The sequence below is a fragment of the Centropristis striata genome, chromosome 16 (assembly GCF_030273125.1).
Source record: "Centropristis striata isolate RG_2023a ecotype Rhode Island chromosome 16, C.striata_1.0, whole genome shotgun sequence".
NCBI classification, from domain to species: domain Eukaryota; kingdom Metazoa; phylum Chordata; class Actinopteri; order Perciformes; family Serranidae; genus Centropristis; species Centropristis striata.
This window is the reverse complement of record NC_081532.1, coordinates 21647469-21660192: the sequence shown is the minus strand read 5'-3', so window position 1 is coordinate 21660192 and position 12724 is coordinate 21647469. Positions and strand designations below refer to the sequence as shown.

The 12724-nt window shown below is 40.3% G+C and overlaps 1 protein-coding gene across 1 annotated transcript in view; it reads right to left on the bottom strand.

The window, feature by feature from the left end:
- ccdc88c (coiled-coil domain containing 88C) overlaps positions 1-12724 on the bottom strand; it is a 45771-nt gene that overhangs the window by 10626 nt on the left and 22421 nt on the right. The window contains exons 9-26 of the mRNA XM_059353026.1: positions 12607-12688; positions 10826-10984; positions 10285-10431; positions 9330-9480; positions 9029-9210; positions 8806-8943; positions 8407-8691; positions 7512-8309; positions 6544-6671; positions 6294-6435; positions 6102-6206; positions 5128-5289; positions 4739-5016; positions 4209-4352; positions 3910-4096; positions 3632-3777; positions 2916-3005; positions 2552-2832 (exon numbers count right to left, since the gene is read on the bottom strand). Of these exons, the coding sequence (XP_059209009.1) occupies positions 2552-2832; positions 2916-3005; positions 3632-3777; positions 3910-4096; positions 4209-4352; positions 4739-5016; positions 5128-5289; positions 6102-6206; positions 6294-6435; positions 6544-6671; positions 7512-8309; positions 8407-8691; positions 8806-8943; positions 9029-9210; positions 9330-9480; positions 10285-10431; positions 10826-10984; positions 12607-12688 (3605 nt within the window). The remainder of the gene's footprint in view (positions 1-2551; positions 2833-2915; positions 3006-3631; positions 3778-3909; positions 4097-4208; positions 4353-4738; positions 5017-5127; positions 5290-6101; positions 6207-6293; positions 6436-6543; positions 6672-7511; positions 8310-8406; positions 8692-8805; positions 8944-9028; positions 9211-9329; positions 9481-10284; positions 10432-10825; positions 10985-12606; positions 12689-12724) is intronic.

The window sequence follows — 12724 nt, the reverse complement described above, 5'->3', positions numbered from 1 at the left end:
GACTACATTAGTGTTTATGAGGTGCATGCATGTATTAGTGTTGATGTGGAGAAATGATGCTGATGATGGTTAAAAAAGGATGATGGTGATGAAGACGATGAGGATTTTAGAATACTCCGTTGGCTGAGACTTGCTGGCTAGAGAGGACTTCGGCTGTGATGTCAGTGGAAGACCAGAATCGCAGTCTTCTAGTGAGAGAGAGGGAGGGACGGGAGGAGGAGGAGGAGGAAGGCAGGAGTTTTTCCTGACTTTTACTGCGGAGAAAACTGAACCGTTTTGAGGTTTGGGGAGCTGAGATGGAGAGAACGGAGAGAGACAGGAGGGAGACATGGAGAAATGTAAAGAAATGGATGAAATAATGACAGAGTGAGTAAATTAAAAGAAAACAGTTGATTAAGAAGTCTGTGATTGACAGAATGAAAACTAATACCATGCAACAAACCCATTATGATAAAAACAAGAAAACAGAAATCGCTCCGATAAATAACAAAGTATGACAGAATAGACAAAGGAAATGACTGGCCAATGTTGGGGAGTCATTTCTGCAGACAAACAAAACATAGGTAGCTCTATCGTAGCGCAATAGGCAAGATTTATCATTCATGTTAGTCTTTTCTTCTGTCATTTATCACCCGAAACCAGCTGAGTATGACAAGCTCCACATGCCAGTTGATTTCCATTTAAAAGCCACTTGAGTGAAACGAGCTGAGAGTGAAAAGAGTAGAATTCCACAAAGATATACTATGCACCCAGCATGCAACACACAGCTCAACAAACCAAGAAAGAGTGAGAGTGAGAGTGAGAGAGCAGCATTGGTTGAGCTAGCTAGAGAGTGAGTGAAGAGAGGGAGCTGGAGTCATCGAAGGTGCCGGTGCAAGTCTTCTTCATGATGTCAAGATGTAAAAACGAAGCACCGCGTCTCCCTGCGGTCAGCTTCCCTCTAAAGTACTGGCTTGAAACTCACTGCCAGATTTTGCTTGATAATGTCAAATATATTTAGTATAAAAACATAGAATTAGATGTTCATCTTAACTCTTCTATGTTTGAAACCAACATTTGAAATTCTTCATTGAGCACGATTGTGTTCTGAAAGTAAGAAAACATCAGATTTATGTTTTTTTGCGGTGGTTCAAAATGTTGATCCAGTAAGTCATAGTGTAAAAATAATTATCAGGTCATATAGGTGAAGTTATGCTGAAAAGATATGATACCAACATGGCAAAGTAAACATATTTTTCTAAAGTGGTTTATAAAGAAAGAATTAAAAGCATTCAAAAATTGAATGCATATTTCATCAAAATAGAGTATTACAAATTTCTGATCCTTATTTATAATACACTTTATACCATTTACGGTGTAAATATGTAAATTAATTTCATACAGTATTGGTTTCTGTTAAATAGTAGGGGTCCATAAGTGTTTACATGGTTGAATCTACACCTCCACCAATTTACACCTCACGCTCAATTTATTATAATTTACCGTCACCTGTCAGTTGCTTACTTGTGCAATAATAATACATTTTTTTAACGTCTGTATATTTTCTTAAGTCTGTAGAATTTAGTATTTTTTGTAATTTTGTCTGTATAATTGTTTTTCCCTCATTGATGCCACTATGTTTAAGCTTTATGTTGTAAGAGCAGTGCACGTCCTTTAGAGAACAGCAGAGCCTGTGCATAGTGCGTGGGGAGTGAGTAAAGGAAGAGAGTGATGGAGTGGTGAATGCGGACGAGCTATCAGTGCAGCAGGAAAGAGTGTTGAGTTTAGCTGGGAGGATAAGGAAATGTACAATGTGGAAGTGGCAGTTTGTGCAAAAATAAATGCTGCAGCTCCTCAAGACATCAGAGGTTTCCATGTCTGTTGTTGTTGAGGACAGTCAGTGCTGTTTAGTGTGCGTGTTTAATGAGTGGAGCAACAAACAGAGGTCACATATTTTGGTGCTTTTCGCAGTTGTAAATAAAACGTCCAGTATATAAATCCAGAGAGATGAATGTGTGTAAAGTTTCATGAGTTGTTGAACATTTTTGCCAGTTCAGATATGCATGGTTTTTGTAAATTTATGCGACCCTAACAAATGCAATCATGCAGCATTATAAAAGTAATCTCTAAAAACAAGAGTTCCCAAAAAATGCTTGTAAATATTGTAGTAAAAACCAACTTCAGAACATTCAAAATTACCCTCTGTGAACTAGTATTTGTTGATATAGAAACACATTCGAGAACAGACAGTGCATGTTAATAGTTGTGAGAAACAGCAGTCATTTATGTGGTGGTGAACAGCGCCCCCTTCAGGAGCAGAGAGGGAGGTGCACCTGATTATAAGTCACCATAAGCTTTGTAGTTTTGAAACCAAAATATAATCCAAAAAAAAAAATGTTCTTGATAAATACTGTGAGGGCATTTCAGTATAAAACACTTTAAAACGTTTTTGTCTTTTTCAATAAGATGACAACATATATATTTCTCCTCTGATGTCATTATGAAATCACCAAGCATCTCCTTGTAATGAATGCTGCATGAAGCGTGTCTGAGTGTGTGAGACTGTGTTTACCTCTGCTGATGGGTGTGAGTGCTGGACTCTGGGGTCCAAGGCTTGGGCTGGCGGTGCGATTGTTGTGGTTGCTGTGGGTGAGACCCCTGTCCTGCTTTGGAAGTGCGGGTGGGGTCTCAGGGGGGAGGAGGGGGGGCGGGGAAGGTAGTGGGATGTCTGGGGCGCTCTTTGCTCGCTCTCTGACTGCGTCCTTGTCTCGGTCAGCCCCGCCCTCCTTGCTGCTCTCCTTGCGAGGTTTTATCAGTTTAGCTAAAGCTTTGGCTCCAGACCACTGACTCCTCCTGTTGAGACACAGCAGCATTAACCACTTATATTGAAAACACTTCTAAAAGCCATTCTATAATTTCTGTGAAGATAAAATTACTTTTTAGGTGTGGGGTCGTAGAACTTGTACTGGTCCATGATCTTCTCCTCTAGTTTCTCTTTCTGACGACGAAGAGCGTTCAGCTTATCACTGGATAAAGAAAAACACAGAAACAGATTGTATATTTTATTATTTGTTATGCTATATTTCAATATTGCTTGTTTTTTGGTCACACCCAGGGGACATTTAATAATATAGAATGTATTTCTTAATTTATTCGCTATATGTGTCCTAAGTGAAATCTAGTGATGGAGGGATGAAGCCTTAGCATTGGCTTTTTTCCATTTCTGCTAAAAAAAGATTCAAAGCTCAGCAAACATGACACCTGTTGGCTTCCAAAACTTCTGGCTGCCCTCAGACAGGCCAAAGCACCACAACTCTCTGATTTTAATTGTTTTAAAATCTTAGTGTTACTGTCTTTAATAGTTCTACTATTTACAAAATCTGCTCATTTCAATAGATATCTCTGCAAAACAATACACAGATGCCTTTTAATGCCAAAATGATCACTTCCCATTCGACCGACCCATTCTTACGATGTTTTAATCTAAAAATCCGGCCATATTTCACATATTGCACCTTTACTTTTGATTTTTAAAACAGTTCTGGATAAAAACATATTAACAGTTGTGTTTTCATGTATAGCTTACATAACTAATGGTGTATACTTTATAACTGCAGGTGTTGTTTGTGTGGCAGGTGTTGTATGCAGTTACATGTATAGTTTCTGCTCCTGGTGATACAGCTCTTTGCTCTCCATGCTCCTCTCCAGCAGAGTGTGGTTCTGCTGACTCAGCAGGTTGATCTGACTAAGGAGGTGGTGATTCTCCTCTTCCAGGTTTCCTTTCAGTCGACTCAACAGCTAAACAAACATGCACAAACACACAAGTTGGAGTCAGTAAAGAAAAGTAACAAAGAGATCCAGACTGGAGGATTTTAAAGTCTAAGACTGCTGGTGCAATGGTACAAAATGTTAACAAAATGACTAGCTTACCTCACAGTGGTTGTCTAGTTTGGTCATGGTGAGATCCAGGCCCTGGTGCTGCTCCATTAACGAATCATATCGTGCCATCCAGCGACTCTCCTGTAGCTGGGCGGAGCTTAACGAGCTCTTGAGTTCATTCATACGCTGCTGCAGCCCCTTAGACTGCTCTGACTGCTGTGAGTGGCTCTCTGTTAATCTAAGGCAGGAGACAGAAGGAACAAAAAGGTTACCATTTTTCACATTAAAAGTATCAACAACAAGATGATTTTGTCAATATCTGACAGTGTGACTGTGTGAAAACACAATACCTGTCCACTTCTGTTTTCAGCTGTAGATTCTCTTGCTGCAGTAGACGATTCTTCTGGGTCTCCAGGTTTAGTTCTTCCTTCTCTTTCCGATCGTGTCCCTCCTGCTCCTCCCACTTCTCCTTCTGCTGGAGCAAAATGCAATACCTGCAGACAGACACACAGTTATTATACAGATATTATTTTGATTTTATATTACTATTATAATTGTGTTTTACTGCACAGAAGACATGTTTGAGTTCCCCTTACTTCTAGCCACGATTGTGCTGATTCCATAGAGGTGCAGGACTTATATATTTTATATATTGTGGTGAAATACAAAGCCAGAGTGAGTAAAATGTAAAAAGAGCAAAAAACACCCTGAAACAGCTTGGGGTTAAGAGGATAAAAAAAACATTTAATTTCAACTTTGACGAAGGGCTAAATTTATTTGAGCTTCTTTGTTTAAAGGCTGATAAACCCCAGCTCATTACCCTCACTGATAATTTACTGGTCATGCTTTTAACATATCTGTTATATTGTTATTCACTTACCTGTTGTGCAGCGTCCTGTGTTCATTCTCTTGCGCTCTTTGTTTGCTCTTCAGTGCAGCGTGCTGACTGATCAGCTGCTCGTACTCGTGCGCTTGCCTCTCGTGAACGCTCAGCAGGCGTTCGTGGTCACTGAGCACGCTCTCTCTGCCTCGCCACGCCTCCTCACGCTGCCTTTGCCACGACTCTACCTCTGACTCCAAGGCGGTGACTTGGCCCTGCAGCACGGCATTCTGGGCCATGAGAGATGCACTCTGGGAAGAGAGGGTCGAGTTCTCCACCTAAGATAAAGTGGTAAAAAAGAAGAAAAGAAAACATTATGTGAGGATATATAATACAATGTTACAGTCATCTCTTAGCCCCACTAAAAATACTGTTTGGATATTGTGTACCTGTAGTTTTGCCGTCTGTGTATGTAAGGCTGAATTCTGTTCCTGCAACGTGTTAGTGTGTTGCTGCAGCGCCAACATCTGGTTGTTCAAAGAAGCGTTCTGGTTCTCGATCTGCTTGATCTGCCCCTTCAGTAGACTGCTCTCTGTCTGCAGAGAGGCGTTCTGGAGAAAATAACAACACCAAAACAAATAATTAAAAAAAAAAGATCCAAACGGCAAATAATAGGCACAACAATTCCTGCAACAATGATGGACCAATAACTGAACAGATAACATTTAATATACTCATTAACTATGCAAAAAAGATGAAGGAATGTATTATACAAAAATAAAAATGTAAAAGAATGAATATGCAACATGAAATATGGATAAACACTAAAAAGAAAATAGAGAAAATCATAGTAACAATATTAGCTCGGAAAATCCCCCCAAATTAAGGTTTTTTGTAACTCAATAACTACACATTGTTAAGGCACATGAGTAAAGCATTGTTCAATGAAATAAAAAAAAATATTTTACTATATCTTGAGAAATATATTTCTTTTTTCAACGTCAGCTCATCCTGTAGCTTAAAATGTGACCATAAGAGATTATTTGAATCAATCCAATACTGATTCTAAATAAGTTTGGACGTTGTGTAAAATATGTATAAAAACAGAATGCATCAAATGCAGAATTAATTTTTATTTACAAAAAAAACCCAAAAGTTAATCAGTTTAAAATGTTCTATTTTGTCTTTGTACTGTATTTAAATGAATTATTTATGTTTTTCAGTGTCCAAACTTTTTGGGAATCTGGTTTTTACACAAAATCGTTTTGCTTTGTCTTAATGGATTTGGATAAACACCACAAAACAGACTAGGTTGTATAAATATTAATATGAATATAAAAATAAATATAAGCGACACCTAAATATGGAAAATAAAAAGTAATGGATGTACTGCAGGGTTTTTATTCAGGAATTAAAATCTTACATTCTTTTCCACATCAATAAGATGGTCTTTGATTCGCAGGAGTTCTGCCGTGGCTGAGCTTTGATCCCGGTCCATTCCAGAGCGCTGCTTAACGTTTTCTTCTCCCTGGAAAAAACATAACACAATTTTACACATTCTTCAATACAACGGCTCATAAATTGGAAAATTTATTTGGTAAGAATTTGCACTCACAGTGGCTAGCTCAGCACGCAGCATAGTGTTTAGTGTGTTGCTCTCTTCTAGTTTCTTTTCTAGACAGACGATTTTGTCCTCTTTGATCTTCATAGTCTGTTGGACAGTTTCCTCAAGCCGAGACTCCAACAGCCTGTACCTGCTGAGAGATACACAAATAAAAATCAGTCATCCGAGATTCATTTTACACTTGAAATAATTTGTAGTAACCCTTATAATGGGATCAAACTAAAATATTAGAGAAAGTCACCTGTCTTCCAGTGTGTGCTCCTGCTGTAGTAGTTTTTCTCCGTTCAGTCCGATCTTCTCCAGTTCTTGATTGAGTCTCTCCAACTCAACACTCTGCTGCTGAACACTGAGCTTCTCTGACACCAATTCCTGCACACAGAAAGATACATGATGACAACTCAATCAGTCCCATAAGAATGTGGAAGAAAGGTGATTTAAGTGACTTTGAACGTGGTTGTTGGTCTGAGTATTTCACAAACTGCTGATCTAACAACCATCTCTAGTTTATGGAGAACGGTCCGAAAAAGAAAATATCCAGAGGTTGTTGATGCCAGAGGTCAGAGGAGAAGACTGGTTTGAGATGATAGAAACTTTATTAGGTTCACCTTGCAATGTATGTATGTAGCTAATGAAGTGGCTGGTCAGTGTATATTGTCTTAGTTCATGTCAAGTTGTCGTAACAAAGACATCTCAAACATTGTCATCTTTGCATTAAAAGTGTCAAAATTTACCAAATGACACTTCAATGACATTCAATTTCATAAAGACTCATGGTCATGACAGTATCATGCACAACCCTTCAAATTAAGCCTGACCAGGGTAAGGCACATTTAAGAGGTGTCAGCTGCCAGCCCATACCATCTCGTAGATCTGCTCTTGATTTTGGAAACAATAGTTGACAAAACAGTCCAACCACAACATCAATTTGGCCTATCATATGAGTGTCTCACTGAACAGAAATTGCCCAGTTGTTCAAGTTCAAATGTAGATTTTTCTGAGCACTTTCCACTGATGTTTGGTCTGAAGATCATTTGATCCTCCAAAACTCCAAATGGACCTTGTGGTGAGATTATTAAACCTGCTGCTGAGAAATGAGTACTTATTTTTCTTTGAATAAAGGAAACATTTCAATTTTGTTCAGTCCATGATGATCTTTTACCTCATGTAATAAAAATGTTCTACTATACTTGTGAAGCTTTTTCTTCTCACCTCTCTCAAAGTGGCCAGAGTTCTCTTGTCGATAGTTGCCTGTTTCTGCAGCTCCTTGTTCTCCCGCTCCAGCTCTTTGGCTTTGACCGACAGCTCCTTCATCCGATCCACTTCTTTACTCAGAATGGCGCCCTCTTTCTTCACCGTGGCCAGCTGCCTGAATTTCTCCTCCAGCTCTGTCTCTTTACCTTCCAGCAGTGTTCTGATCCTCCAACTCTCCTTCTCCATGTGCTTCCTGCCCTTCTCTGACTGCTCCAAGTCTAATTGGAGCTTCCTCTTCTCCTCTTCTACTTCCTGCCTCCTCCTCCGCTCTTCCATTAGTTCTTCTACTCCTCTTTTCAGTTCCTCTTCTCTGGCCTGACTCTGCTGCCTCTCTCTCTCTTCCTCTTCCATCTTCTCTTTGTACCTCTGTATTTCCTCCTCTAAGTGATGCTTCTCCTGGTTCAGAGCTGCCACATTCAGGTCCAGCCTCTCTGATCTCTTCCTTTCTCCCTGTGCTTCCTCTCTGACCTCCTCCAGCCTCCTCTGCAGATCCTGCTTCTCCCTCTGTGCCTCTTTATGCTCCTCCTGTAGAGTGGCCAGGCGGGCAGATGAGGAGCGCAGGTTTTCCAGGGAACACCGCAAGTCCAGGTTCTCCTTTGATAGCAGGCTGTTGTCTGCCTCTTGCCTCCCTAGTCGCTGCAGCTCCCGCTGTGCCTCCTCTGCCTCCCGCTTCAGCCTGTGCACCTCCTGCTCCAGAGAGGACACGTGCTTCTCTAGAGCCTCTGACCGCTCACTGCATGCACGCAGAGACACCACCTAAAAGCAAAATTGAGAAGTATGGAGTCGTTTTTCTACAAATTCAGGTAGCTTTTAAGAACACATAATAAATGCATATAAAATATATAATTATTACTTCTCTGTTTAGAGCATCCCTGCTCCTCTCCAGCCGTGCCGCCTCTCGCTCCACCTCCTCACACCGGCTTGCCCTCTCCCTCAGCATCTCTGCATCCTCACTAGCTTGTTTGAGTTGTGTTTCCAAGCTGGCCAATCGGGAACTGTTGTCAGTGTTTTTCTGGTGCAGCAGGCGGTTCTCTGTTTCCACTTCGCGGACCCTGGCTTCACTGTTTGACTGAGCACGCTCTTGAAGGGACGCCACGGCATCAGAAAGGTGCTTCTTCTCACTTTCCAACTCTGAGATCTGATTGGGCATGAAGAGTGGAATACGATGTGAACAAAAGATGCATTTTGGTCTCTTATAATGAACATTAACAAGGTCTTACCTGAGTGTGTGTACATGTGTGTCGCTAATTACCTGTCTGTCTTTCTCTGCCCGCAGAATGTGCAAATCTCTCTCCAGAGTCTGTTTTTCTTTCAGGATTTCCTCTCCCAGAGACTCCATGTCCTGATTGGTCAGTCTCTCCTGGTCTAATAAACCCTGGAGACGGTCCAACTAGTAAAAAAAACAAGACAAATGTACTGTAGTTATCAGTAACAAGTGTTTTATGCATATACAGTATATATATCTGTATTACTACCTTTGTGTTGAGGCTAAGGTTCTCCCTGTCTAGCTCCTGAGTGCGGAGATGCTGCTCCTGCAGGAGGTGGTTCTCCTCTTTCAGTGTCTCTACAGAAGCCTGAAGCTCCCGGTTCTCCTTCTCCAGCTTCAACACCCGACTGGAAACACACTCGTTCAGCTCATGGACGAACGACTTACAAGCTGCAGCAGGGACAGAATATTTCAGTTCTGACTTTAGACAGAGAACAATACTTTCACTTAACACAAATATAAAAGTATATATATAAAAGAATATAATTAGAAAAAAGTCCATGTCTTACTCTCTGTGTTAGTGTTGTCGTGGTTCTTGCTCAGCTGTTCCAGCTCCCAGCCGAGATGAGCAGACTCATTCATGCTCTGTTTCTGTCCAATCTCCAGCAGCATGTTTTCCTCCACCAGCTCCTCCAACCTCCGCCGTTCATTGTCCCGCTCCTGCAAAACACAAGCACACACAAGCAAACAATTTAATTAGGAAACTAGCAGACAATAACTTTTAACAAACACCCTAATAGGTAAAATGCTAAATACCCTGTATTGCTGATAATCTTTTTTGCTGCTTTTTATTTCAATATATGTCATACTGCACTACTTCTGATTAAAACAATTATTACTTCATATTTCTGTTATTATTGATAGTCTTTATGTAGAAATGTGGTCCCCGTGTAATGCAATTTAGTTCCACTATATGTATGAGTCATGCATATGCAGAAATGACAATAAAAACAGTCTAAGAAAAATAATTTTAAATAAGGGTGATAATATGCTTTTATGCCAAAAAAGTTAAGTTTACTCCTCTAGAGTCCATGAAATTACCTGCACATTACTTCTTTTTGACGTGAAGACATAAAAATGAAGCAACGTGAAGTCTTGCCATCAGCTTCCCTCTAAAGTTCTGGTTTGAAACTCCATGCCAGATTTTTTTTGATGATATTCGGCCAAGTAAAACCAGAGATAATGTCAAATATATTTAGTATAAAAATATAGAACTAGAGATTATCCTAGTTCTACCTGTTATATGTAATATTTGCAACCTGTATTCATATTTGCAACATTTAAAATTCTGTGTATTGAAATATCATTTTCAAGATGAGATTTTATGTTTTCCTTTGTTTCTTTTGGGTTCAACATTTTTATCAAGTAAGTCAAAGTTAAACATTAATTATCAGGAAATAATGTGTAGAAACCCTTTGAAAATAGCCAATACACAACACTGTTGATAATGGGATAGTGTAATACCATTTCTAGGTCGTGTATTTTAGATCGAAGTAACAAGTTGTCTTTCTCCAACGTGTGCAGTTTATCACAGCGCCCCCTGGAGGCCGAGAGCTGCTCCTCCAACAGCACCTTTGTTTCCATGAGAGTCACGTTGTCATCACGGAGCTCCTGAAAGGCCACAAACACACACACACATATACACACAGTGAGAGGACTGCCAGTGTCAGCTGAGAAGTCTGTCCGGCTTCATGCTTGAAGGTTTTAGCCTTTCAAAAACTAAGCATATCTATGCAAATTGGAAATTGTGATTCTGTGTCAAATCATACATTTTAAGTCAAGTAAATGATCATGATTAAACATAACAAATAAAAATAACAATAGGTCAAAATAATAATCACAAGTCAGAAATTATGTCCATAAATTACAGTACAAAAATACCCCAAAACCATGAAATAAATATATCCAATAAACCTTCATATATCCAAGTAAGGACATGAATATACTGACAGAAGACCTGAATATTATGTTAATACTGATGTGTAGTGTGAAGCTGTGTTCGTACCTCCATTCTGGTCTTGTAGAAGTGAACATCATTGAGTTTCTCTTTACATCTGGACAGTTCTGTCTCCAGTCTGTCGACCCGAGCTGCTTTTTCCCTCAGTGAGTCCACTTCGTCTCGGTACACCCTGACCGAACGAGCCTCACAAGACAGCGACTGGTTCTGGACCACACAGACACACACACACACCCACACATTAATTTCCCTTTAAATATTTCTTTGTACATTCAATTTAGAAAATAACAGAACAGAACAGAAAGAAACAACACTACACACGTCTCACACTGAGTAAGGAAAAAGACAAATGATAATCTAGTTTTTCTTGTTTTTGCAGCTGTAATAGGTAAGAAAAGAAAGTGATGAAATAGCGTAAGGGAAGAGGTAAAAGACAAAGGGTAAACAAGAGAAAGTAAGAGAGATGACCATGCACAGGACGATGCTTGAAAGGCCTTTTGGTCCAAGAGCAGGAAGAAGCTGGTTGAGCCAAGCCCCTCAGTCAGTAGCACCTTTCATAGTGCCATCCCGCAAATGTCCCAATATATTGCCAGAAAGCACCGGACACACGGTTAGTGCTAATGGTTTGTTTACGATCGACACCACATGTGCAGTTAACATGCTGATTTGTTTACAAGAACAGGCTACGCTGTGCACAGTTGGCGACAGCGGCCGAAGTGAACAGTGATTCAATGACTGTCGGATCAAGTGGGAGGCGTGTGTTAGACGTCACGCGTGACGTCAAATATCCCAGCTTGTCGGGACGGCCCGTTCATATCAGAGCAACAACATTAAATACAAGAAGCTACAATTGTCTTTCTACTCATGTGGGCGACGATCTAATGATGCCTGCTGCAGATAACTGTACTACTGTTAAAAATCAGGAGATTGAAAATCAATCTTGTCAGGCTCCACGGAATGAATCTGAGATGAACAACTGGAGGTTCTGACCAATCAGCGTCCAATAAGAAGCTACTGGCACCTTTGTGTGACAACACAGAGAATCGACTGTTTTATATATATATATATTACTGTCCAATATAGCAATGGCGGCTCTTGAACAGGTGAGCGTAGATGCTGGACAGATGGTTGACCCAATCACCTGCCAGATATTTTTCTAAAGTGTCTGCCATTTTTCCAAACAGTTTCAAATGACGGCTTCTCAGATGGTTCTGTGCAACAAACCATCTGGCTGCGTCAGGTTACAGCCACAGACCCTCTCCAGCTAATCAGCAGTTTTGCCTGACCTAAAGAGAAACACTTCACGGGTCACATTCCATGGAATGTACAGCGTCTCCTTCTCACCAATTAAGTAAAACAAAAAAAACAAAAAATGACATGCTTTCTTTTCTGGGGATCGCTAACTGCTGCAGACACTGGCAGACTGTCTTGCATAAGGCTGCACTGCAGTCTGCTCTTCCTATTGTGCAATGATCTGCAAGTATGCACCTCAAAAGCTGCTCTTACTTTAGCTTACATTGTCCAATCTGCCCCAAATGTATAATGCTCGATAACAGTCCAGACCTGAACACATCCAAAAGTCAATATTGACTCATGGTCATAGTGTCCCTGCTGATGAAAACTACATTTGAACTTCAGTACTTTGGTTATGGTCGTACTAAAGAGAGCCTGCATGTTAACAGCTTAAAACTGTGACTCATCATTGAATTGTGTAGTGTATCCATAGAAACCATGCAGTCCAAACTGCTTTCATCTCTCTCTCCTTTTTTTTTTTTACACAATCTTCCTCTCGTGATATCTGACATCACTTGTTATAAACAGGTCCTCACCTCTTGTTTCTGTCTCTGTAGCTCCTGATCCAGACGTTCCACTTCATGTTTTGAGTCCATCAGCTGCTCTATTTTCTCCTCCCTACACACACACACACACACACACACACACACACAC